Here is a 27,906-nt window from a genome sequence, read left to right on the forward strand (position 1 = left end):
AAAAGAACCAAATCAACACAACCAGAGTTCTGCTTTGCCTCTGCATCACTCCACTCCGTGCACTTATGATATTTATATGTGCCATGATTTAGCCTGTTCCAAACACAAATACTCCTGGGAACCACGGTTTGAGGAGGATTATTCCTGAATCCCAGCTTCATTCTGAAGTCAAGACACAATAACCCTCAATTTTACCCAGACTTTGTGCCGCCTTTGCCAAGCTCCCACTGACCAAATCTTCAGGGCTCAGCAAAAGCACCTGAAGTATTTTCATATTTTCCTTTCAAGCTTTATTTTTCAAAGCCTTCCCTAGTGTTCAGGTTTCTTGCATTTCCTTCATTTCCTTGCAGCACAAAATCCCACCACCTCCTAAGGAAGATCACACTTCTCAATGTAACTGTTTGAAAGCTAAAATACTTATGTCAACAACCTTCCGATTTCTTCCCAGTTTCAGGACTTCAAACTGAAATAATGACACATAATACTGATTAAGTTTACAAAGACATATATAAAAAGCCTGTTAGTGTAGGGCAGAATCTCCCTGCATCCCTTGGTCCCTCCCTCCCCTGGCTGTGCCAGGAACTGGGGCACCAGTACCTGCCCAGCCCCAATCAAAACAGCATCCTGCAGCTGCTCCCAGGAGGGCACATGAGGCTGGCCCAGGATGCAAGCAGAACAGGGGCAGCACACAGCCCAGGTGCTGCACCAGCAAGGGAACTCGGGCACAGGAGCCAGGTCAGGCTCCTGCAGGGCTCTGGACTCTGTGCCCAACCTCAACCACCAACGGCCCACAGGGCTGCGGGCAAACCCACCAGCCTGGTGATGAAGGCAGCTGGAATGGCAGTGATGTGAAAATACAGCATTTTACTGAGCAGCCAGACACTCAGAGAACGGGGAAAAGCCAGGAGGGGTTTTCCCAGGCTGAGCTGGGCATGCCTGCAGCACTAGCTCCTCTTCCTCTTGCCCTGGGGCATCGCCCCGCTCTCCTCGGGGACGCGCGGCCGCCGCAGCTTCCTCTTGTTCCCTGCCAGAGCCACGGAGCTGCTGCTGGGGAGAGAACACAGGGCAAACAGGGGTTTGCAGGGCCCCAGCACAGCACACACTGCTGCTGGGCACAAGCACTGCGAGCAGTACCCAGATGCTGCACATGTATGTGCTACAGGTGATGGGGAACCAGGGCATGGCTTGGGTTGGAAGGGACCTTAAAGGTCATCTCATTCCACCCTGCCATGGGCAGGGACAGCTTCCACTATCCCAGGGTGCTCCAAGCCCTGTCCATCTGGCCTTGAACACTTCCAAGCATGGGGAGTGAAATATTTCTCTGCCTTCTCATTTGAGGAAGGCGACAGCACCACAAATCATCCCAAAGCCCCTGAGCCCGCAGGAACAGGTCATCACAATGCCTCTTCTTCTGTCCCCAGAGACCAGTGTGGAACCCAAGGAACAGCAGCAACCCCCTAGATTCTGTGTCCATAACTGAGGACAACCCCTGGCACTGACAAAACCATAAGGATGTTCTATCAGAAAAAGCAGTTTGGGGCACAGCCACCTGGAAGCAGGATGAGAGGTTGGTCAGTGTTACCCCCAAAGGAGGACTTGGGGCCTGCAGCCTTGCCAGGCACTCTCCTCATTTATGGACAAAGTATTTTCCACAGAGAACTCAACAACTGTTTTATTTTTAGTCACAGATAATTTTAAAGAAAAAATTCTTAAACTAGCTGTATGTAAATGAAGCAGCTGATTTCTGTCATTCAGTTGGAGCTTAAAATTCCACATAGTGTTGACATGAAAGATGCCACTAATGTGTCAACAGCTTTTGCTAATTAAACATTCCTTTTAAGTGCACACTGGTTTATACCATCTGCTAGGCTGAATCCATCCTGCAGGGACTATTCGTCTTAAACTGGGAATTCACAACTGAAAATAACAATGGACAACTCTGAGATGCTCAAGTCCACATCTGCTGACTGCCACCAGATACACACTAAGATACAGCAGGAACGAGTTGTGTTTCAGAGCTGCACCACGATGGAAATGGCTCTCCTGCATCCCTGGGACCCCCAGCCATGCCCAGGCTGATCTGTGTGAATCCAGCAGTCAGATCCAGCTGGGCTTTGGCGTTGGCACTGAACACAACGTTCCCAGAGCGCCGAGGGGCCTCGTGGACCCACGGCCCTCTCCAGCTCTCCCCAGCCCCTTCACACGGCTTTTCATTTGGGAAACAGGATCATGATTCAGACTTGCAGACACTGAGATTTTAACAACCAAGAAGTGCTCTTCTAATCTCAAACAGAAGTAAATCAAAACAGATGCTCAATTCCAGCGTGTTCAGCTTGTCAGCCTCACCTACAGCTCTGTCAACAATGGAATTTTCAAATGTAATAGAAGATCAGATTTAATTTTCCATAACCAAGCAGTTTCCTCTCCTTTTTTTTAAATTAAAATATATAGTTATATATCCCTTAGAATACAGATATTTGATTGGGCATCTGTGGATTCTTGGAGGACGCAGGGATCATTTTTCAAGGTTCCACATACACTGACCAAACTGTGCTTCCCAGAACTGTGGGGATTCTTCAAGAATCTGACTTTCCTGAGGCATTTGCTTCTCCAGGATTCCACCAACAGCAAGCTACAGACCTAAACCCATACCAAGGACTTCAGCTCTTGGATATTCTACTCACCTGTCAGAGGACGCTGAACATGTCTCAGATCCTTCCACATCTGCCAGAATGTCTGAACTGGTGCTGAAGGGGAAAATAAAATGGATGGAAATTATTTCAGCAACACCTACAGCAATGCAGGGCTCCACTCAGCAATGGCAGCAGAACCCCTGGTTGAGACCAACCCCTCCAGTACCAACAGCAATGAGAAAGAACACCAACCTACAGCACAGTCCAGAAGCTTCTGTCTCACTTCATTTTTAGTTATCCCTAGGGTCTCATTACCATTTTTTAACACACAAGACAGTTCTATGTTTATGTATGTTAAGTGGTAACTACACCACCTCTGTATCCTCAGGCACCAGAAAGTTTCTCTGGAGAGGATCTGCAAGACATCTTGGGGGGAAAAGTGTACCTTCTTTTTTTAAAGTCTCTCTTAAATAAATCAGTGTGACATAAAATTTTGGTAAGACAGCAGGATTTTTTCACCCTTTGCCATTCTGTCTCCCCTGTGAAGTGAGAGTCCTCAGCTGTTCCTGTGGCGATAACTACAGAACCAACAGGAATTTGGCTGGACAAACAACACCAGGTTAGAGTAACCTCCAACACATGCACATTCAGTCATACAGATAAAAAGGAAAAAGATACCAAAAATGGATGGGAAACGTTTTGACAGTCAACCTTGTTTTTACTCTCAGAATTAGAAGCCCATCAAAAGCTCATTTTCGGTGCATGAAGTGGATGCCCAGGGAATGAGTTATCATCATATTTCCAAACCCCACTCTGATGTTCCAGTTGCATTTTAAAAAAGAACTGGGGAGGACACAGGGCTATTTGTGTGCTTTTAGTCCCCCAAAATAGAAAAAGAACAGGTTTGAGGCCTGAACATGATGTACTTCCCTGCCTTGAAAACTGCAGCATTTATCACCCACCGCGTTTGTCGCCGCAAAACAATAAAACTGAAAAAGTCTGGCTAACGTTCAAACCAGTAATGTGCGTTCAGAATTCACATGTGGAATCCATGGTCTAGGCCTACCAAACTTTTTTAAAACCAAGTACAAAACGTCCTGGAGCGAGTTCCACCTCTGGCCTACACATGGAGCCATGAAGGGGCCCTTGACGCCACAGCCATCGGTCCCCAGAGAAGCCAATTAACTCCTACGCCCTAATTGCAGAGAGAGGCTGAGGAGCTGCAGTAGCTGTGCAAAGCAGGGCTCTGAACTTCCAGCTGGAGCCAACAGCCCTTTGCTTCAGGATCCCTTCCAGCATCCCACTGCCCCACGCCAGCCACTCTGAAGCAGCTCTCTGCATCCCGCTCTGCCGGTCATCAATCTCAGCCACCGAGCCCGAGCAAGGCTGCCTTTGGAGCTCAGGTAATCACACACCTTTCTGGCACATGCCAGGGGACAAACGCGCTTGAAAATTAAAAAAAATATCCTCAAATATGCCACAGTTGAAAAACAATCATCAAAAACCACTGTCAACTAAACAAAAGCCACTCTGACCACCAACTGAATTTGTATTTTAAATTAACTTTTTCTTTCCCTGAAGAAAACTCCTCCCTCTTCTTAGCATCAAATGATTAGCTCTTAAACTGAAGATTATGAATTAAATAAGAGAAACAGCCACCTCATTCTCAAGGGGTTTTTTTCTATAAATTTTAGCCCACAGAGGCTAAAGACATCACAGAATTTAGAATTTTTGTTTTGTTCATTTCTCCAGTGTTTTTCTGCTTTTTCAATGCTTCAGAGGTATCTATCTACATTGAATCCAGGCACAGCAAAACACCCCTTCAGACTTCATTCAGACTCCAAATTCAAGACAAATTCCCACAACAGGTTTTCTGTCCTTTCCTTAAGTGAAGGTCACTAATCTCTCCCACAATTTTACAGATCATTTCCAGATTAGTCAATTTTTACAGCCAAAATGATTAAAGTTCTTCACCTGAACTGCTCAAGATGCAGCCAGCATCCTGTGGAGCAGGGTGATCCTGCATTTATTTATGCCTCTACGCTGGGAGAAATGCACCTCCAGTGACTCAGGCAATTGTCCCACTCCATATCCTTCAGGATTGGTTCCCCTGATCCCTTACAGTCAGTCACCCAAGAGTCAACTCTTCCTTTCTTGACCATCAGTTGGGTATGACTTACACCACCCCCCTCTTTTTCATTTAAGATAAACACACCACCCTAAAATAGAGAGAAAAAAGCTGATGTAAGTGTGAATGACATGCCTCTCGCTCTAAAACTGAGAGGAGCAAACAGCCCTTTGAATTGGTTTATTTTAAGGCAGATTAGGTTCCTCCTGGGCCTCGCATGAGCAGCCAGCATCCTCCCATCCATCCATGTGCTCTGGCCCAGGCTCTGGGCATGTTTTCCCTCAGTGCTGGCACAAGAGATGAGCTCTAGCCCATCTTGTTTTACCAATGTCATTTGGAGGTGAATGCCCAGGAGTGAGGGCAAGCAGCTTTCCCCCTCTTGCAATCCTGCCTGCACCTTGTCCCCCTGCAAGGAACGGGATGAGCCTGCTGCTGGAGCAGCCAGGCACCGTGCCATGTCCAAGATGAGCTGTGCAACACAGCATCTTCCACGGCTTTCCAGAGCCTCCTCTTCAGACCACATGCCCACAGATCCATGCTCCTGTCTCTGGCTTTGCAGAGCCTCTTCAGACCACATGCCCATGGCTTCATGCTCCCATCTCTGGCTTTGCAGAGCCTCCTCTTCAGAGCACATGCCCATGGCTTCATGCTCCCATCTCCGGCTTTGCAGAGCCTCCTCTTCAGAGCACATGCCCACGGATCCATGCTCCTGTCTCTGGAGAGGTCTGCCAGCCTTGGCTTTGCCCAGAGGGCTCTTGTCTGTACCAAACCCTGCACAGGTTCCACCATCTTGCTGTTTTCCTTGACTCTCTCCAGGTTTCCTTAGTTTCCCACAGCCTCCTCTGCAGCCCAAGAAGATAGCTCTGAGGCTGTTCCTTGAGAAAAGGGAAAGATCTGCTGCATCTTCCTGAACTGCTTCCCTGAGGGGTCTGGCAGCAGTGGGATGTGGTGGCTGAAGCACCAGGAGCACTCCCTACCACAACTCCTGCTTCCAGGGCTCAGAGATGTCCCCAGCCCAGGGCTCCTGACCAGGGACTGATGTCCTCCTGGACACAGGCTGTATGTAAGAGCTTCCACCACACACATCAGAGGCCACCAGCTGGCCCTATCTGACCACCACCCCAGGACTTGCCACCAGGCCTCACAGCTCCTGCCATTTGTTACAGCTCAAAGTTTTGAGAAGAAAAGTATGAATCAACAGCATAGCAGAAAGTATCCTCATCCTTTCACAATGAATCCGCATGTGAGGCCAAAACTCACAGATCAAACACTGTGATGCAAATCATCGCTGAGCCAAAGCAGTGCAAGATTTATTAAGTTAAAAAGTCCTGAAGATCTATAAAAGGCAATTATTGCACTGATCAACACATTTTCACACACTTCTCTCTCTGACAGCGATGGCCAGGGCGCAGGACAGCACTGCCTCCAAGCTCAGCCTGAGGGAGCTGCCCAGGAAGAGCTCACACAGCATTTCCAAGCACTCCATCCTGCCAGCTTTGCCAACCCACGTCACCCATTTCAGAGGGTTGCTGCCATCCAGTGCACTCCCATTTCTACCTCTTCTGCTGATGAACTAAAGCTCATCTTATGTAAAGATGATTAATCCAAGGATTTAGTGACCTGCTAAACCCAGAGCTTGGATCCTGATCAATGGCTCCTAAACTCACTGCCAAAAAGCCCCATTTATTGCAAATGGGGCCCTTTCCTATGGCCTGAACCCCTCCTGGCAGACACTGCAGTCACTCTGGGTATTCCAACAGCACAGGGATTTATACAGGCTGCGGACACAGCACTTTCCCACCAGGATTTCAAAATTCTGACTGTGTTTTAGCATCTCAGACACAGCCAATGTTGGGTTTTGTCTGCTGTTCAGGTCTTACTCTGGTCATCAAGAACCAACACTTGTGTTAAATACACTTTTAAGAAAAAATAACTTGCTTAAAGAACTGCATATTATTGCCATTATATAAAACACTTATAATGGAATATTTCCTTTACATGGCTCATTAACTGGCTTATCATTGTTCCTCCTAATTTATTTTCTAATTTTCCTATTGTTTAAGCAGTTGCGTAAAATCTGGCTTCAGTCCCAGAAAGTCAAAGAATTCCACAGGACTATTCATATGGAGCACTGCAGGCCTGTGGAAGCCCTGTGCAACCGTGACTTCAGAGCTTTGAAAAATTACCCTTTCAAAGCCATGGCTGTGTTTTGGTGCTTATCTGTAACACACAGTTTGCTCTCTGGGTGGGATCATCAATCTCTCTAGAGCACAAGCATGTTTGGGGCGCTGCTACAGCCTCCATGCCTGGCCTGGATCTTTTCTCCAGCAGGAGTAAAATTCTCATTTCTTCAGTTTTAGCACAGACCTTTGAATAATATCAGTTCATCAGTGATTAGTGTACAATGGATGAATTTCTAATCTTGATCAACTACTCCCTTAGCAAGTATTGACATGAAACTGAAAAGGGACAAACCTTATGAAGGAGAAAACAGAAGAATCACTGATTTCTTTGCAGCATCTTTTTGCAGAACAAACATTTCAACTCTGACTTGTGGATCGTTCTGTTACATTCTATATGCTACTCAACACCCTCATTTTGTTTTCATTCATCAATACAACAGCCCTCCATTTAGAAGTGCCCTCCTCACAGGAATGCAGCATGCAGATTTGGAATTCCAAATATATTTCCAGTTTTGACATTTCAATGTGAAAAACATTTACTCTTGGCAAAGGATACCCTCTCGTTATCAGAAAAACACAAGCCTCAGAAACCCATTACTTGATACAATACCACAATACTTCTAAAACCATCAACATCTAAATCACTCTTGTTCGATTTCTGCTGGATTTATTTCACTACAATTAACACAATCCCAGCCCCCTGGTAAGACGGTGATAAAGTGAAGGCATTACAAAGTATCAAGTGACTTCTACATGTACTTTAGCTCCATTCCTGAAGCTAGGGAAGCCCAGGAGCAGGTGCAGAAGGAATTGTGAGCCCAGCCAGCACCCCTCCTGTGAGCTGGGTGCCTGCACTGCTCCCTGGCAGTGCCACAGCTCTTCCAGCAGCTCTCCCCCAGCACACAGCAGAGCCAGGCCTGCCTCACTGACCTGCATGTTGAGCCAGATGACAGTGAGAACTCAGGAGAGGCTGATCTCTGCCATTCCTTCAAGCCATGAGATTCATTTCTTTGACCATCAGGAATTTCTGATTGGAGTGCTTGGGCTTTTCCAGCTGTGGGATCCTCTTCCCCAGGTTCTACCATGTAGAAAGACAGAGATGAGAATGAATGATAATGCAAAATACTATTGTTTAGGATTCTGCAGCCTAGAGATAAGATTTTCAAGAAAAAATTCAGTTATAAACATTTAAATACCAACATCTCATTCCCACATAGTTATTTTCCAAAACTTTGACAGTTTCAAAGGTTGAATTTCTTTTCCTGTATATTTAAAAAAAGAAACCAACCAACAACTCCCTGAGAACCAGAAATGTTTCACTGTCGAGTTTCAAACACGAGGAGAGAAATAAAGGGTGAGGAGGTGTTACACATTTTATAAGATGGAACTTCATTTCAGAAATTAGCAAGCACTTAATGAGTGCTGTTGGCTGCTTGTGCTTCAGCCCCTACATCAGACAGCTTGAGCTTTAAGTTTTACAGACCAAGTTAACAGGCTTATTTTCAGTTGTGATTTACTTCCTTATGCAGCTCAGACAAGGCCAGTGCACTGACATTTCCATTTCAACAGGAAAAATAATTCCTAGGCAACACAACAGACAAAAATTGAAAACCCTTCTGCTGTTTTTTGTGTCAAGTGTTTTGTTCAATGAAAAGATGATCAGTTCTCTGAAAAGAGACCTTCTGCCCCTCCAAAGAGAAAACAGATACATGTTCAAAATTCTGGTATGAAAAGACAGACTGCCCTCATGCCATACCCACAAACATTTGCAAGTGAGTTACTTCACTAAAAAATCACTCAGGACACAAAGCCTCTGCAGCCCCATCTCAGTGATAACTGATTCTGGCAGCCACAGACATTCCTGGCTCCACCCCAGGGCCCAAGCCATGCTCCTGCTCAAACCACACCGACTTCTCTGCCCCTCCAGCAATGGTTAGGACAGAAATGGCCAAGAACTTTAATTAGAGCGTGGAGGGGCTTCACAATCTTTGGATTCAGCTCAGCTTGCCCTGTCCTGCTATCAGGCATAATTAAACATCAGGGGCATATTTTTGTCTGCTGAAAACGACCAGCAGATCCCAGCGAGTCGGTTGTCCAACTAATGAAACACAACTCTCTGAAATTAGCAGGGTAAAAATAGCAAAGGCCTGTGCAATAATGCAGCTCAGCACAGTTAATATTTATTGAATCAAATTATTTAGCACCAATATATATCAAATCCTTACAGCGCCTTCCCCTTAGAGAAAGCACAGCCCCATGTTTAAAAGTTATAAAGACTAGGAAACATATTTTAAACTTAAAGATGAAAAGCAAGATGACGTAAATCAGGAACAGATGATTAAAATGTCACCACAAACAGAGTGAGGTTAAATTACATCACCAATAGCACAGGAGAGGCAATGGGAGAGATGGAGGAGGAAATTAATATAAACGAACGAACAAACAAAACCCCAACCAAACCAAAGATCTCTTTCAATTGTACAATTCCACCACTTCCATGAGAACACAACCACGAGTGGGTAAGGAACGCAGACAAAGCTTTGGCTCTACCAGCTTACCATCAGGCCACTACTGCCTTCTTCCCCACGCTGTAATTCCCAGTTTAATACAAAGGCAATTGCTGTTACAAGGAACCAAGAGCAAACAGGTTTTAGGCAGCTGTTCCCTCCCCTGTAAATCACCTTTTTGCTTTTTCAGTTGTTTATAAACAGTCATCTGAGTGCAGATGTTTTGCATAAAACTGAAATTCCAAGGATTATTGGAAGCTCTGAGAACAAAGTGTAATGGAAATTGTGCAGGTTTGCCAAAACCAAATGAGGTGCTGCCACATTCTGAACATGATGCAGAATGATACATCTGATTCAAGTTATTTTCTACCTGATCACTCTTTTGGAAAAACTCCATGGTTTTACATCAGCTCTTCTCAGAGCCTGCAGGGCAGCACACAGAGAACAGCTCACACAGGAGACAGAAACCCCAAAATCCACAGCAGCCCATCCCTCCCTTCCAGAGCTGGAAATCAAGGCTGTGACCCCACTATCCAATAACCCATTGCCTCTTCTTCTGCTATAGAAGAGGAACAGCTTAAAATCTTATTTATTTGTTTGTAAGGAATCCTTGAGATTCCTTTAACTTTTACCCTTCACACAGAACGGATCATGCACTGCTCCAAGGTCTGCAGGAAACAATAAGGATAAAATTCATACTATTATACTGTTCTCTTCATTTCTTTTTATTCTGCAGAGCTCTGGAAGAGCCAGTGCTGGAGAGAGGCCCAGCTGAAGTCAGCTCAAGAGCACAGGGATTTGGGAGAGCTGGGGCAAACGACACTGCCATGTTTTCCTGAGCGTTCTGACAGCAGCACGTCCCACTCTGGCCAGGGGGCTCTCCAGAACTCAGTCTCTCAGATTAGAAATCCACAAGTTCTATTAGGCTGAGGAATGCTCTTCTAAGGCCACATTCAAAGACAGAGGCTCCCTGCCCAAGCAGCCAGGAAGCACAAGGCAGAGGAGACCAGAGGCTCCCGCAGGCAGTGCTCCCCGGGTGATGTCTGGGGCTGGGGAGGATGGAGAACCAGTTTAAAACTTTAAAACCTGCTCCTTCCTCCCAGCCAGGGAGCAGCTGCAGCCATGCCCTCCCACCTCCCACTGTGCTCCAGGGTACAAACACAAAACACAGCAAGTCAGAGAGGGGCAACATCCTGCATGAACAGCCTAAAACAAGCCCAAGGATTTTATTGCTTCAGTCTCAGGATGGAAAATTCCTGTATCCAATCCCCACAAATGCTTCTGCAGCTCCCAATTACCAACCCCCTCTCACAGTAAAGATCCTGGAAGGCTGAAAGGCAGCAAGCAGCACCCACCCTCACCTTCATTGCAGAGTGGCCATCCTCAGCACCTGCAGCAAACCGGAGCCAGAACCTGACACCCCCTTTCAACCCACTGGAACGTGCCCCAGATAAAGCACATCCACACCCAACACACAGAAACCAAACTAATGTATTTATTATGGGTCATGCTATGTTCCACACAAAAATCAATAGCAGTAAATCACTTTAGGGTCTGTTTGATCTTTATGGGCTTTTTTCCCCTTAAAGGGTCTAGAAGAACAACAACAGATGAAAGACCATTTCTTTGGGAATCCAGCATTTCTCAGTGTGGTCCAAGAGGGGACAATACAAAATGTGGCTGACCTGCGGCTGCTGGCAGCTCTTTGACAGCAACTTCCTCTTTGTTTTGAGCACTTTCTGCTTTCCTCTCACCCATTTTCTTCCACCGTTTATTTACTTGATCCACCAAGAACTTGAATTCACTTCTGTGTTTGTTTCCTGAAAGGTACAGAGCATCAGTGACCATCCCCACAGGACTAAGGTATGGCACAAACACTGCAAGGATGTGAACAGAAATGGACGCCTAAAACTGAATTAAAAACATTTTTGTTACAGTGGAGGAAAACCAACCCAGCACTGTGATATGTTCCACATTCTATTAAGGATCCAAATCTGTGTCTGTGCTGTTACAGAGCTGCCCACAGCCCAGAGCACAGCACGGATGAACACTTCAGGCTCTGTGTCATGCCCATCACACTGCTGGGATTCAGATCCTTTAAGTAAGTTAATAATCCAAATACTCTCTGCACTTTCAATCACGTTTTAAGCACTCCTCTGGTGCTCAGCCAAAGCAATGGAATTGTTTAAGCTTAGTACTGCAAATGCTTTACTGAGAGGCTGTAAACACTGGAAAATGCCCGGTGTCCTCAGCAGGATGCTGTGGGTCACCTCAGCCCGGCCAGGCAGGGAGGGCCCCACTGCCAGGAGGGGACAGCAGGTGTGGCTCAGGCTCTGCTCCCAGGGAACAGGACAGGAGGAGAGGGAACAGCCTCAGGCTGGGCTGGGGAGGCTCAGGCTGGACATCAGCAGGATTTTCTCCTTAGAAAGGACTGTCAAGCATTGTGTCACCTCCCTGAGGAGCCCATTCCAATGGCTGAGCACCCTTCCAGTGAAGAAATTCTTTGATGTATTTCATTATAAAACACCAAGTTCTGCCCCACAGAAGGAAACAGATTTGACACAGACTCCCTTTCCCCGAGTAGCTGAAAACACCACATAAGGCCAAAAATTCTGTTAATAAAAAGCAAGTCCTGTCTCAGATGTCGTGTCTGAGTTGCTGCACTCTCATTACGGAATTCCTCTGGCACTTCAGTTTTTCCAGCATTACTATCTTTTGTTGTGCTGGCTCATGGCAGAACTACAAAGCTTTTTGAAAAGAAATGTCCTGGCACACAAGCACTGCTCAGCTACACTGTAAATCAGTGTGGTGCTGAAACGACACCCCAAGCACATCCCACCAAACTGCAGCAACGTAAACCAGCCCCAGACAGAACGACAAATATTTAAACACAAGACAAAGCAGCAGACCTCCAAAGAACATGGCAAATAAAAAGAGTTATAAGCAGAAAAGGCAACCAAATATATTTTTTTCACAGATGTATTTCCTTTCCTGTAGACTTTTCAACTCTTTAAATAGAGTCCACAAAAAAAGCAGTGGGCTGGGGGTGTCCCTGCGTCCTGTGGGGCAGAAGCCAATGACAATGGCCCTAAGTGCCAGGCAGAGCTCCCATCCTCAGGTTCATCAAGCCAAAGTATTAATTGCTATTTCATAAACAGCAAAAAAATGCCAACAGTGCAATGTGCAAATTGCCAAGAGCCCAGGGAAATGCAAAGAAGCAGAAAAAAAGCGTTTTCTCGCAAACAGTTTGTTCTGCAGTTCATAGCCTCAGTGTGTTTTTTCATATGGAAAAGCAGAACAAAAACATATTTGAGGGGCTTTATTCAGAATTTACACCAGAGTTCATTTATCCATTCAGCTGGGAATTAGGGTCTGGGGTGCAAATGCTGTAAAATAAAAGGAAAAAAAAAAGCTTCATTGTGTAATAAAGCTTTTTAAAGCTTTAAAGTCCATCTGTTTTACAGCGAAATAACGGCATTTGATAAGAATTCTTTAATCTCAGACTGTTCTTGAATTTTAACATACAGTTCTTTTTTCATGCTCATGATTTCTTCCTTATTATGAGAAATAATTACCTGACACCACTTACCATTTGCCTCTTTGGTCAATATTTTTTATTAATTTTAAAACCATATCTTCCCATTAAAATACTCTTCTATCTTCTCCTTTTTCCTAATTTTTTAACTTCTCAATTTTCAGTTAACCTGCTTGAGACTATCAAGATCTCCAAGTGATTCATCTTGTAGCCATGCCCTTTTAGCAATCTAAACCCAATCAAACACCTGTCTTTGAAAAATTAAGACAGTATTTAATATATTTTGTTCTAAATGTGTACAACAGGCCAAGAAAATAAAGCCAGGAGCAGGAAGGCCAGTGCCCTGGTGGGCTCAGGAAGGCCTTTCAGAGCAGCTCTGCTGCAGAGGGTTCCCAGTGACCACACAACTGCACATCCCACACCCTGCTCTGCTGTTTCCATGGCCAGCAAACATGGCAGCACACTAAGAAAGAACAAAGTGCATAAATAGAGAAGCCTTTGGAGGCAATCAGTGTGTGTATTTCAGCTCAAAGGAAAAGAAGGTAGATTTAAAAGCAAAGTGAGGTGAAATTTGCATGTTACTTACGATATTCAGTGTGGATCTCATCTATTTCTTCCTCTGTCTGGTCCTTTGTGAAGGTCAAGCTCTACAGAAATCACACAAATATTTTTAACATAAATATAAAGATGTTAAAGCTGCAGACTTTAAAATTACAGACTTAAAACTGGAAGAAGCAACTATTTGTTTTCCCCCCCAGCCTTCAGTACCTCATGACATTAATCCACATTTCCAGAACATGTCCACAGTGTCCTGCCCTGCTTCCACCGAGTCACCAGCACCAAGCCACCCCACGTAACACTCAGCATATTATATAAATATAAAATATTCCTACCACTGTGCAACAAACAGGCTTCAAAAGCCACCAAAGTATCAGATGTCATGGGAAGAGAACAGGCGCCCTTGCTGATACGGAAGCATGGAATTTGCTAGCTAAATCCTAGAGAATTCTAGGAAGCAAAATATTCCCCACACTGCCATGAAGGGTCAAAATCTTCCAGCATGGCCAAGGAGAACTTAACTCAAGAATTTTTATTGCAGTCAAAAATTGCTCCTACCTAAAGGGTTTGGGCATAAAGCTCAGCAGTGCACCCAGGACTGCCCAAGACAAATGTGTGGTGTGAGAAAATCAGGTTCACTACAGGATGCTGATGTGAATTCTAATACGCCAGCTGGGAATTCCCACAATGAAACAACAGGCAGACATTCCCAGTGCCCTCTCTGCAGTTTCTGCTGGCCACCCCTCTGTGAGAACCAGGAGCAGTCACTTACATTTTCACCAGGTTTCTTACACTCTAGCTGAACCCGAATCTTCTCGTTCTTTTCCAGCTCTTTAACAACCTCTGCAACTGTTTGGAAATACAAGAAAGGGATCACTGAAACAGGAGCTGGGTAATAAAAAGCTGTACCAGCACAGACTGAAACTACCCTGCATTTAAAACACAAACAGCATTAGCCCCCCAAGAGGGAAAGCTCAGACTCCAATCCCAGGCAACCATGCTGTCTTTCCACATCCCACCAAACCTCCCTCCTGCACACAACAGTGCTTGTGGCACACAGGCTGCCATTCAGAGAGATTTTTCATTTTACACTGGATGTTTCAATGGAAGACACAAGAATTGCATCTACTGTTTATCTTACTTTGTCCCCCAAACCACCTTCCAGGGCAACAGAACCATGAGCAGACTCAAGGGGAAAGCTCACAGAGGAATTACAACCAACTTCACCAATTGTCAGACACATCCAAAGCCTATAAACAACATAACTGTAACATTTAACTAGAGCCACAGCTATGCAGAACCCTGCACAGTTTACTTTGACATTTACTTCTACAAATCTCTTTCTGCATTTCATCATCTCCACAGCACTGCCAAGCAGCTGTGGGCAGTTATTAAAACAAACACTTCACCATACAGTGAAGCAGGCAGAACAAAAGCTCATTAAGCTGTGAAAGAATAAAACCTGTTCCAAACTGGTTTAAGCACACTCCAGGAATTTGGCACCTGTGCTTCCTCAGAAGCTCAGCTATTGGTGTTCCACAGCAACCTCAGGCTCCCTGCTACCACCCAAAACGCACGTCTGCATCTTAAGTGTGGCTTTAATAATTCACCCTTTGTGCACAGGTTCTGAACACAGGAGGGGTTTGGATTACTGGGCACAGGTTCTGAACACAGGAGGGTTTGGCATTACGGGGCACAGGTTCTGAACCCAGGAGAGTTTGGCATTACTGGGCACAGGTTCTGAGCACAGGAGGGTTTGGCATTACGGGGCACAGGTTCTGAACCCAGGAGAGTTTGGCATTACTGGGCACAGGTTCTGAGCACAGGAGGAGTTTGGCTTTACGGGGCACAGGTTCTGAACCCAGGAGGAGTTTGGCATTACGGGGCACAGGTTCTGAACCCAGGAGGGTTTGGCATTACTGGGCACAGGTTCTGAGCACAGGAGGGTTTGGCATTACTGGGCACAGGTTCTGAACCCAGGAGGGTTTGGCATTACTGGGCACAGGTTCTGAGCACAGGAGGAGTTTGGCATTACTGGGCACAGGTTCTGAGCACAGGAGGAGTTTGGCATTACTGGGCACAGGTTCTGAGCACAGGAGGGTTTGGCATTACTGGGCACAGGTTCTGAACACAGGAGGAGTTTGGCATTACTGGGCACAGGTTCTGAACACAGGAGGAGTTTGGCATTACTGGGCACAGGTTCTGAACCCAGGAGGGTTTGGCATTACTGGCACAGGTTCTGGCAGGAGGAGTTTGGCATTACTGGGCACAGGTTCTGAGCACAGGAGGAGTTTGGCATTATGGGCACAGGTTCTGAGCACAGGAGGGTTTGGCATTACTGGGCACAGGTTCTGAACACAGGAGGAGTTTGGCATTACTGGGCACAGGTTCTGAACACAGGAGGAGTTTGGCATTACTGGGCACAGGTTCTGAGCACAGAAGAGTTTGGCATTACGGGGGAGAGCAGCTGGAGTGCACACCACACACCCAGCACTCTTCCTGCCGTCTAGGTGAGCGAGGCAGAGGCTGGGTGCCACTCCATCCACCAGCAGCACTGAGTGGGGGCTCAGCCCGAGCACCCCCAGCAGGTTAAAGCAGCATTCTGCACTGATCTGGACTTAGCAAGATAAATCCTTCCAGCTCCACTTCTCCAGCAGTCAAACCAGTGCTGAGCCTACCCCGAGAGCCAGCAGAAGGGGAAATGCAGACTGATGGTTTGGGATGGCAGCAACCTCCCTGCAGCCTCTCACTTACCAGACTTGGGGTTCAGGGAATCACACTGAGCATTGTACATGTGCACAAACTCCTGGTGTCTCTTGATGAGCTGCTGGCGGGTCCCAGAGGTGGACAGACCATGCTCCTTGAGCTTCTTCCTCAGATCCCGATCCGACAGCAGGTTATAAACAACTTTGGACATCAACTTCCTTTTGTGGTCAGAACTGCCAAAGGAAAGCAAAAGAGACTTTATTTAATTAATACCCCTATGAAAATCAAACTATTTACAATTACTTAAGGGTACTTCACCCACTCAGGATAACATATACATGAAAGAAACTTAGTTTTTCCACCCCAGTGCTGGCCATGGCTTACTTGAATCAGCTGGAGAAATATTAAAAGTATTAAAACATCAAGCCAAAACTCAAATTAGGAGATTTTGCAGCTTTCTGGAAAAATGTCTTTGAGAAAAATAGTCATGTACCTGAAGGCAGCAGCTCCCAGCTAACAGAAGGGTGGTTTGGTGATAGAGAGACATTAAAGACATGTAACAGTGTTCCCAGAGGAATAACATCTGAATCCAAAATTTACTGCTTTCCACTGCTTTCTGTCAGGACTCAACATTCCTGGCACAGCTGGGGAAAACAACTTAATTACAGGAAACTGCCAGAGAAAATTCAAGTCCTAGCACAACTTTTGTCACCTAAAATTAGCGGAACATTTCCTCCTGTTGAATTAGCTCAGGCTGCCCTACACCTCCTGATGAGATACTCTCAAACCAGGAAAAACAAAGGGGCCAAAACCCATCTGCAGCCTTACTCATCTTCTGCAACTGCAGTAATTCATAGAGGAACAGCATTTAATTAGACATTTTTCTTTCTGCAGCAAAATAAAGCTCAGCTGCATTACTCTGGATTACAGAGCAGTTAACAGCTTTCCACTGTGAAAATGATAGATTTATTTGAAAACTATTCAGCACTTTCAACTTATCACACTGAAAATTTCAAGGTTAAAAAAAAGCCTTACACAAAAACTGTCAATAATTCATTTACTCTCATCCAGCCCTGTAGCATGGCTGGTAAACAGAAGATGGATTACCACAATACACTCTTCAGGGAAGTTTTTTTCAGATTCTTATGGGAAATATAAAAAATTTCACTGAATAATTAAAGTAAATCTTTTGAAAGTCCTACAGAAGCTTGGTGTGTATTCCAGCTCACCAGCAGCATGACCTGCAGTGTGCTGACAGCTTTCCAGCAGCCAGCCACAGGAAAACACCTCACAACAGGTTTAAATCCTAATGCTGGTTGGGTTTCCCATGCTTGAGAAACACAGCGTTCCCTGGAAACACATTCACATGTTGGAATTACCCCTGTGGAGCTTTGGGGGGCTGAATGAGCAGCTCATTCTGGAACTGCTCAGCTGTTAACACAGCCTGGGTTGAGAACAAACAGAGCTCCCACTCCTCAGGGAAGCACAGGGATGTGCTGCTACCAGCACCAAACGCACAAAGCAGGCTCTGCCCAGAGCTGCCAGCCCCAGGGCAGTGCCTGCTCTGACACCTGCTGGACGCCTAAGCAGCCTAGAGATAAATAAGCAGAACTTTAAATCCTGTTAGGGACATGGGCGTGACACCAAGGAAAGATCTGGCTTATTTTTCCATTTATTAAGAACAGAGAAAGCACTAAACCATTCCAAATGGAAATTAAATCTAACATCAGATTTCAATATTCATTTACCATTTTTTTCATCTTGAAAGTCCTTTAGCTTACAGACTGCACTCTAAGCATGACTGGACAAAACAAGAGCTTTAACATAAAACTACTTTCTAATTCAAGTTTCAGGGGAATTGGGAAAACAAGCATTCAAGTACAAATCCTCCCAGTTCCTCAGTCTCATCAGTCAGAAATAACAACAGCCTAAATTTCTGCTGTAAGTAAAACAAACTGAAACTCCACTTCTGATGTGAATGTGGTGACCATGACCAATGCTAGGGCAGGGGCACAAAGCCAAAGGAATGCATTAATCTTATGGAAATTGAGATCTTCAGGAAACCTCAACAGCCCCACAGAGAGGAAAGAAAGGTGCAATTTTTATTCTTTAACTTGACAGCTATTGAAGAAAATGTCTCTTGGCACACCTGAACTGCAGGAAGCAATTCCTTCACCAAATGAAAAATGGGAATCAGTGTTATCTGAAGGGAATTTAAATGCCAAGGAGCAGAAAGGTGACAAGAACAACACACAGACTAAGCTCTCCCTGCAATGAATTTTTAAAGCATTGGCCACTGTTTTCTTGCTACTAAAAGTCAAAGAGTAATTGAGCCGGCAATCCACACTCTTTCTCACGGGGGGACAATCCCCACAGTGATTTCAGAGTGCTCCACACAGCACGGAAGCCAGAAACAAACACAAACCACCACTATGATGCCCCAGCAGCACACAGCTCTCAGTGCAGCAGTGCTCAAACCAGCCACACACATCTGGAGCCCTCAGAGCTGCTCCTTACCTTCGCAGGCTGTCCTTCTTCTCCCCTCTGGTCAAGCAGCTGTCCAGATGTTTGTTTATATATTGCTCCAGAATAGCAACCTCACAAACAGGACATTCCACTGAAAGCAAGGGAGAAGGAATTTACTAGTGTGGATGTAACAGCAAAGAGCAAATGTTTCCCTCTAAAACAAAACTAATAGCTGGGACAATAACAAAGCACACTAGCCCTGAGCTGTCTGTTACTGTACTGGAAGTTACATCTGAGTTCTCAGAACAGGAACAAATAACACTAAACCCTCTCACTCCAGGTGTTTCACAAATACTGTCTGACCAACTACTTTGCATTTGTGGGCATAACTTCCATGTGGTGCATGCTCAAAGATTCAAAAATATCATAGAATAGGGAGCAAGTGAAAGTTTTAACTGCTCAAAAATAAGCAGTAAAATTTCATGTGAGTTTTAACTTATCAACACAAGCAGGTCTGATGTAAAACCACAAGAGGTTTCCCGTGGCTCCCTTCCTGGCTGTGGTACCTCTTTCAGCAGGATCCATCCAGCTAATGAATACATATGAACTTCAGAGTTCCAGATGAATAAATCATTACACAAAACAACAGCTAAATTTGAACTATTAAGAACCAGGGGTGTACTCCTACATGGTGTTTTGTTTTAATTTAGGCTTTTAACTAGGTCAATAGGATGGCTGCCAGCACATCAGAACTAAGAGGATTCTGCCATTTTATTGTGGTTGATTGGTATAAATGAGCTTTTTCATGCTTCAAATAAATTCACCTTAACTCTCTAGAATTGCAAAGAATACAGCAGATGACTCTTTTGGAGAGTGTGGAAACAAAAATATTAACAGAACTGCTGCCGTGCTCATTTTGAGTTCAGGCTCACCCCTCAAATAACAAACACATTATAAAATAACCTGCTCAAGGATACAAGAGCAGAATAAATGCCAGTGTCTGTTTAGTCATTAGGGGGAAGGAGAAGAGAAATTACTTCATTTTTACTAAGACTGTTGCACAACTATTGTTTTTCCGTGTTGTTATTCAAAGCAAAGGAATCCATAAGCACTGAATTCCGTTTAAGTCCTTGGCAGCAGTTCAAGCTCTTTCATGAAGAACACACTTGGAGCAGAGCTGTCCCACACGAGCAGTGGTGTGAAGGCAGCACGGGCCAGTTAAAGGGGAAAGAGCTGAACGTGCCAGCACAGAGCAGAACCACAAGAGAAATGGGATGAGTGCCACGTTCTGAGGGTCCTCTAACACATACAGCCAGCCACACGTTGGGGAGAGAGCAGGACACAACCAGAAATCAAACACCTCACCTTTCTTGTCTCCTTTGAGCACAGATGTAGAAGGCTTTTCATGACTTTGGGCGCACCCAGGAATCTCTTGTGAAATCACTTTGCTGTCTTTACCACCAAGCTCTGCAGAAGTGCTGTGTAGGTCATGGTGTTCCTCAGTTTTGAAACTCTTCTGACCAGTCCATGCCAGGCCACCTGCCTCCGTGGAGGTGCAGACTTTGTCCTTGCTTAAGGAGCTGTCAATGGCTGGCACCTCCTCGGACTCTGGCTGAGAACCAGGACTCCAGTGGCTCTGGGCTGGACGCTGGCTGGAGGCCTGGGGGGATGGAACTGCAGGAGCTTCCAACACCAACTGCAACAGCTGCTGCCTAGGAGCACCCAGGAGAAAACACACAGCTAGCACACTGCATGCGTGAGGAACCTGAAAACTTGTTTGCCAACACACGCTCTCTTTTGGCTGTGAAAATGCTAGGACTGAGGGCAAAAGGGGGACACACTGGTTTCTCCCAGAATGTGGTTTTTTGGGCTCATGAGCAGCTGGGTGATGACATCTCACAGTCCCACACGCCAGGGACAGAAGAGCCAGGGCACAGCAGACACTCCTGGCACAGCAGACACTCCTGGCACAGCCCTGGCCTCTCTGACAGAACATTGTCACCTGCCCCCCTCCCTCAGCACCAGAGTGAATCACTCAAATTTCTCACTAATCACAGAAACTCTGACAAGTGTGATTGGAGAGATTCGGACAAGCATGACTCAACTAGAAGCTCATCCATCACTCATCAAGCCCAGAGAAAGCACACAGTGATGGAGGGGTCCAGCCTCTGCCACTGCCAGCCTGGCCAGCTCACCTGGGAGCTGATCCTATGGCAAACATCAGTTCTACATGGTGTTCAAAAACCTCTGCATATTGTGTATGGTCTCAGCATTATCTGTGATACTCTCAAGAGCTTAATGGACAGCTACGAGCTCTGAGCTGACAGAATTTTACCTTCCTGGCACAAAGCAGTAACTGCAGCACAGCTGACAATGCACAGTTTATGAGCAGAGCAGTGTCCTTCCCTTTGAAGGCTGAGAGATGAATCAAGCAGGTGTCAGAACAGCCACTACCCAAACCTTCCTGCCAGACCCATCCTCCTCAGTCTCTGAGATGGGTCAGGGCAGGGAGGTAAAAACCACCTGTTTAACTAAAGATGGATGGTTTCTAAACATCCTCCCTCTGCTTCAACAACAGCATAAACAGCTTCTCACTTTTTTCCTTCAGATCTGTAACACCCACAGAAACTAAGTGTCCTTCATCAAGCTCCTGGTTCCCATTTTACAGTCTGTTTACTTCTCTCTTGCTGAAGCAGCAATGAAGCAGAGTTGTTGGGAATCTAAGGCTCCCACATAAATAAATTCCAAGGAAGAGACAGAGCTGTGAATCTTCTTAGGAAGAACTTGCACGGAACAGTCCCAACTGCACTAAAAGCAATGTATCTCCTTGAAATTCCTCCTGCATTCCTGCTCAATCACTGTATCAGCAATGACAGCACCTGCTCTCTCCAGCACCCAGAGCTGATGTGTTTATTCCTCTGACTCACTACCTGTCGAGTAACCCTGACTAGGAAACAGAGATAAACTTGACAGTAAAAACATTTTTCTTCCCTATGTATGAAGAAAACCGGAGATTCTTTTCAGCAAGGACTACTACTTTTCTATTTAACAAGGTGATGCAGAAACTGACAAATTTTCTCAAAATAATCTCTTTAGTAGAGGGCAATGAAATCAATTCTTTACACTTCACACAAAACTTTACCTGTTATTTTTAAAGATACTGGCCTCATGCAACTGATAAGAGAAGTCTTGATTAAGGTGAGCTCATGCAAATACTGCTCCTCATCCTTCTCTCCTGGCCTGGCCAGAGCCATGAATCCTGCCCCAGAGCACGGGCAGGTGAGGGAACAGAAAAGTGCTCATGGCAATGCCCCCAAGCTCCTGCCCCGCTGGGGTCAGGGTGTGCCCTCACCAGGGCACTGCACAGCCACAGCAGCCTGCTCCTCTCCCTGCACACACAGAAACACCCACGGCCATAAGGAAGCACAGGACACCTCCACGTCCACTGAGAGCCCACCCTCTGCACAGGGAGGGAGCTGCATTCCCACACATCCCCATCATCCTGCAACACCTCATGCTGAGCAGAGCACAAACGGGATCAGTGCTCGGGATCAGCGCTCGGTCTGCCTGGAATGATTCCCATCCCCTGCAAACACCCCATCCAGGGCGCAAACACCTCATGCTGAGCAGAGCACAAACGGGATCAGCGCTCGGTCTGCCTGGAACAATTCCCATCCCCTGCAAACAGCCCATCCAGGGCGCAAACACCTCATGCTGAGCAGAGCACAAACGGGATCAGTGCTCGGTCTGCCTGGAACGATTCCCATTCCCTGCTCACGCTGACCTTGGAGCACAGCTTTCACTCTAAGTGCCACCAACATTACCATTTTCTTCCCCTCCAGGCCTGACTTAAGAAATGGGTTTGCACTTTGTGAAATGTTGAGAAGATTTAAGGCCTAATTTTCATCAACATCAAACTACCCAAGACTCAAAGTCAAGTTAGAACACATTTGATCTTTCAAACATGCTGAGCCCTTCAACCCCTGGCCTGTGGATTTGGTTTTGGGGACAGCCAAGGGGAGACAAAGCAGACGGTGAAGGAGGAGGGAGACAGAAGATCTGTCCTGTTCCACCATCAGCAGGACAGAGCAGCGCTGCTCTGACTGAACGATGCTCGTGCCACCAACGCTCTCCGGACAAGCAGTGTCCCCTCAGCTCAGGGCACCTGCAGCCCCGGGGACAGAGCCAGCCCAGGTGCCAAGCCCTGGACACCACACTGACCACTGCCTGCGCTGCCCCAGGGGTCTGTGCCACCAGAGCAGCCAGCAGGGAGCCTTTGCCACCCAGACCCTGCTCTGGTTCCCTCCACCCAGCCCAGACTGGGCTCCACAGCCCCACTGATCCAGCTTCATGTGAGAAATTGATTGAACTCCAAGTCACAAAAGGAAAGGTTATTGAACTACTCTCACTGGTAAGATTTATACTGATCCATTAAAGCAGTCCAAAAAAAAAAAAGAACGTTTAAGATTCAATATCATAATGGATCCAAGTCAGCACTACTTGTTCCCCACAAAATTAGACGTTAACAAAAAAAATAGTAATCCATTTATCACTAGGAAGCACTGGAATTCAAGCTGAAACAGGGGAACCATAGGATTTAAATTACTCAAATAAATCAATTAAATCCAGTAGTGGTCATATAGAAGATTAGATCTATCTACATTCCATGATCTTCATCAGAGAAAAATTCTCTCATGAAACAAAGCCATCAAGTGAACTATGCTTCTTGTCACTTACAAAGCCAAGAGTCTCATTGACTTCCAGCTCCAAGTTAATTTCAGAGAAAAAGATGAAAGTGCATTTGTCTCGTACAGAGACAGGAACACCCACAGAATTCCCAGCAAATCACTGAGTAGCTTCTCATCAAAAGAAAACAGATAATACCAGGAACTTCATGTATCTACTGATGTATCATCTATGATACATGTTGTGATACTGTCGTGATATTTTACCAAGTCATATTTATTCTGTGCTTCCTGTCTTTTAAAGGGATGGGAAGCTCAAAAATGAATTACAAACAAACAGAAAAGTAGCTAAGAAATCAAGCTGAAAGCACAGCACTCCATCACTTTCCTTAGCCAAGAAAATTCACATTTTTAGTCTTTCAATAGCTATATTTTTCCTAGCCAATGACTTCACCAAAAGAATGCTCTTACAAGGTGACCATAACCACTGGACAAAGTCCTTCTATTCAGAATCTCCCCTGCACACACAGGAAGGATCCTGAAGAAAATCTTTACCACCATTATTTCCTCCAAAGAATCCTGACATATCTGTTGACTTCCTACCCATTGGCAGGGACTGTAACTTCCAGAGCAGCTAACCAGAAGCAGAACCAAAATAAGCTTGTAAAACCTCCACATCACTTGAGTGTGCAGTACCCTTCAGCCAGAACACTGCAGGATTTTCCCAAAGTGTGAACATTCATCCTGGACACTGCTTCTGTGACACCACAATTGTTTTGCTCAGCTCTCACACCACTCCCCTCCAGGGCTCTGAGCCTGGTCACACACAGTCACAGCTTGCCAGCTGCCAAACCAGAGAGAGCAGCTATACAATTACATCAATACCTTGCAGAATTAAAGTTCTTCACTAGATCATCTAAAATCCGGTTGTTTTTCAGGTCAGATTCTGAGACTGCCTATAAAAGAAAGAAAGAAAAAGCAAAAAAACAAACCAAAGCAAACCTAAACAAACAGACATTCAAATGCAGTGAAAACAGCAAGTGCCCACAAAATGTTCAAGTGATCAATAACTTGCTTCTTGGCTCCATGCCTCAACTACCCCCACTAAAGTGCTACAGGAATTAAGATGCTTAAAGGGTAAACACTTCTTCCACAAAAATGTCTCATATTAAAATAACTGCCTGAGAACTTAAGTCTGGGATATTAAGGTAACAGGTAAAAACAAAGCATAAACCTAAAGAAACAAAGCCCAGTGTGCCCAGGCACCAACAATGGTTTACTGCAGCACAGGTCTAATAATTTTGAAAACCAAACCAAACCATCTTCTGAAGGTGGCAAGAACCTTAAGCAAAAAAGCATGAAAACTGATGGAGGGAAATGTTAATCTTCTGATTATGTAATGAAAATATTAATTATGAGATGCCTTTGTGCATTCAATTCATTCTTTTTAAACAATTCCTGATTTTTACCTCATTGCAACTCTCTCTGCACTTCTTTTAAACAAAGCTTTTATTAATTTTTTTATTTTATTTTTATTTTGAGATGAAATGGGGCCACTCACACACAGAAAATAAAGCGCTTATGTTTCAGCACTGCTGGTTTAAATGATGGAGTATTTTAACAAATTAACATTAAATGTTTTGTGACAGATGGCACACACAGCCCCGAGCCAAGCCCCAGGCCTGATGCTCCATCCCCTTCTGCCTGCACTGACAGAGGAGTGCCTCTGGAACAGGAGAATTCCAGATGCGAGAGCACCACACTTTGCCCATGCAATCAGAATTGATTATTTGGTGCGGTCCAAAGGGAAAAGCTCCTGAGATTTGCCAAAAGATAAAAAATAAACTGAGGGGAAGAAACCAAACCAAAACCACACTTACCACACAGCACGTTGGACACTGGGTTTTGTAGGACAAAGACTTGCGGATACAAAGGGAACAATCTGGAAAAAGGAAACACATCATTTTGAACATTATTCCAAATGCAGTTCCCCATCCTTGCTCGTGTATTTCCTTGTACAATACATGCCAGCTATTCCACAATACACAAATATTGAAAACACACTATTTTTACATGGAATTGAGATTATCATTGTTGCAAAACAATCTGTATTTTATGCAAACATGTTTCAACATCAAATATCAGCTCCTCTACCTAAAGCTGATGTTTGTTTCCTTTTGTTCCCCAGTGCAAGAAACCCTTCATCAGCCCCCACCACTGGAGCAGTGGTTGCACTGCTCACTCCCTCACCATGCTGGGTTTTTGACATGACTAATGCTGATCACTTTCATCTTCCTGCATAGCCCCAGACAAACCTGTTGCCATCTCATTGCAAAGCTCCCATACCTTCTCATGATTTCTCATGTGCAGCTCCTCACAGCACTGACTCCTTCTTCTTCACAGTACAGCCAACAAACTCCATCCCTCTCCTCACCCACCTAACCCCCTCTTTTGTAGCACTTGTCTTCTTACTGGACATAGCTGTGGCCTATTAAGGGCAGGCCTGTTCCTAATCTTTGGTGATTAGTACAGCTGCATCTCCTCAGGTGTGAGATTGTTTTCTGTACTATCTTTATTTTCTTACATTCTATCCCTCCACATAAACTCACAATCCCCTCTCTTCCCCAGGCTCTTCTGCCCCTTTCCAAAATAATACCAGCTTGTTGTTGAAAGAAGAGGCTAAAAAGGAGGGGAGACAGCACTGAAATGCTGAGAGACAGCCTAATGTCACCTCACCACCCCAGCCCGCCTCAACACAGGGTGGTGAAACATGCCACAGTGTCACAGTAAATTTCTGCGTTTGCTACACTTCGTCAATTTCTCCGTGAGCTTTCACGGCCACTTCAGGTTTTTAAAAGTCTCATCATTCCCCAGGAAAACATTCCCTCACTAGATCATCATGGCTCAAAGTCTCAGCACTAGCTCCTGAAAGAGATCTGTACTTCACACACCCTCTGGGACTGCATCGGAAAAGCAGCAGAAGCATTAATTAATCCCAGAATGGTTTGGGTTGAGAGGGACCTTAAAGCTCATTTCATCCCACTCCCTGCCATTTTCCACTAGACCAGGTTGCTCCAAGCCAAATCCAACCGGGTCTAATGCACCAATTAACACTTAAAACCACAAATCCACCTAAATGCTCAAAAGTAAGAAGTGAAATAGGATGAGAAACCCATAAAGAAACAAAGTTTAACTGTATGAATAATGAATAACTGAATGAAGTGGCAGATCCAGGCTGCCAGCATCTGACAGCCCAGCACCTGCCCCTGGGCCAGGCCCACGTGTGCAATGACTGCTGCTTGGAGCCGCTGCGCCCCAGGCAGGCTGCACCACCAGCAAGTGAAGAGAATTTCCAGTTTTGTGGCTCCCCACACTGGCTTCAACGGTGACAGCTTTGCCAAGCTAAACTAAACTTCACTGCCAACTACAACGTCCCCCTTCACGGAAGGAAGTGCTACAGTTTCTGAACCAAACAATCACAAGCATTTATTTTAACGTGAGAAAAGGCAAGGTACTTCCCTCCTAATCTGGCTTCAGCAAAGCACTTGGGGCCAGGTTCCAGCAGATATCTCCCAGGGCAGACAGAGCAGCATGGAAAATTTGAGCTCTTAATACTCTGCACATAGAGCTTTGTATTTGTACCACCCTCAATATGTTAAGAAAGATATTTAAATGCAGAATGCCAGACGCCACATGTTTATATTACAGCAGGAACTACACAAGGGAAGGTTCTGGCCGCTTCCATCTTGCAAAGCTCCTCCCAGCTTCCATGGCAAAGAGAATCACAGAACCCTGGAACGGTTTGGGTGGGAAGGGACCGTAAAGCCCAGCCAGTTCCACCCCTGCCATGGGCAGGGACCCCTCCCGCTGTCCCAGGTGCTCCAAGCCCCATCCAGCCTGGCCTTGGGCACCGCCAGGGATCCAGGGGCAGCCCCAGCTGCTCTGGGCACCTGTGCCAGGGCATCACCGCCCTCCCAGGGAAGCTTCTTCTGGATCTCTAATCTGACCCTGTGCTCGGTCCGTGGGAAGCCATTCCCCCCCCCGTGCTGATACTCTCGGCCCTTGTAGTTTCTCTCCACGTTTGCTGCAGGCTCCAGCGCCTTCTCTCTGCCGGGCGGAACAATCCCAGCTCCCGGCCTCTCCCCGCAGACAGACAGACCGACAGACACGCAGCCCAGCCGCCCCCGCCCGCACTCACAGCTGTGCGAGCACTGCGGGATGATCACGGCGATGCTGAAGTAGTCGAAGCAAATCCCGCAGCGCAGCAAGTCATCCACGGCCTGCAACGAGAGCGGGATGAGCGGGCCGGGCCGGGCTGGCCGCGGCAGGCCCGGCAGCGCGGGGCGAGCGGCACGGCCCGGCACCCCGCCCCGGGACCCCGCTCCCGCACGCACCTTGAGCGGGGCCAGGCCGGGCGGCCAGGGCGGCTCGAGCAGCGGCACGGCCAGCGCCATCGGTGCTGCCCCACGGCCCCGCTCCGCCGCCGGCGGGCCCCCGCGCGCCCC

General features: G+C 46.1%; 1 protein-coding gene across 3 annotated transcripts; it reads right to left on the bottom strand.

Moving 5' to 3' along the window:
• Positions 1 to 43: 43 nt before the first annotated feature.
• Positions 44 to 27,906, bottom strand: RAD18 (RAD18 E3 ubiquitin protein ligase). Of its 3 annotated transcripts, none has more exons than XM_030957002.1 (13): positions 27,796 to 27,906; positions 27,600 to 27,681; positions 25,282 to 25,343; positions 24,287 to 24,357; positions 20,082 to 20,428; positions 18,768 to 18,867; positions 16,299 to 16,483; positions 14,317 to 14,393; positions 13,573 to 13,633; positions 11,137 to 11,271; positions 7,875 to 8,022; positions 2,685 to 2,747; positions 44 to 1,044 (listed from the first exon to the last, which is right to left on the bottom strand). In XM_030957002.1, exons 1-13 carry the CDS (start codon positions 27,853 to 27,855, stop codon positions 945 to 947), a joined length of 1,491 nt encoding a protein of 496 aa, XP_030812862.1. In that variant the 5' UTR covers positions 27,856 to 27,906; the 3' UTR covers positions 44 to 944. The 3 variants fall into 3 exon arrangements, with proteins under 3 accessions (XP_030812862.1, XP_030812861.1, XP_030812863.1); XM_030957001.1 differs by having other exon boundaries at positions 44 to 1,047; XM_030957003.1 differs by lacking the exon at positions 11,137 to 11,271 and having other exon boundaries at positions 44 to 1,047.

Source organism: Camarhynchus parvulus, chromosome 12 (assembly GCF_901933205.1).
Source record: "Camarhynchus parvulus chromosome 12, STF_HiC, whole genome shotgun sequence".
NCBI lineage: Eukaryota > Metazoa > Chordata > Aves > Passeriformes > Thraupidae > Camarhynchus > Camarhynchus parvulus.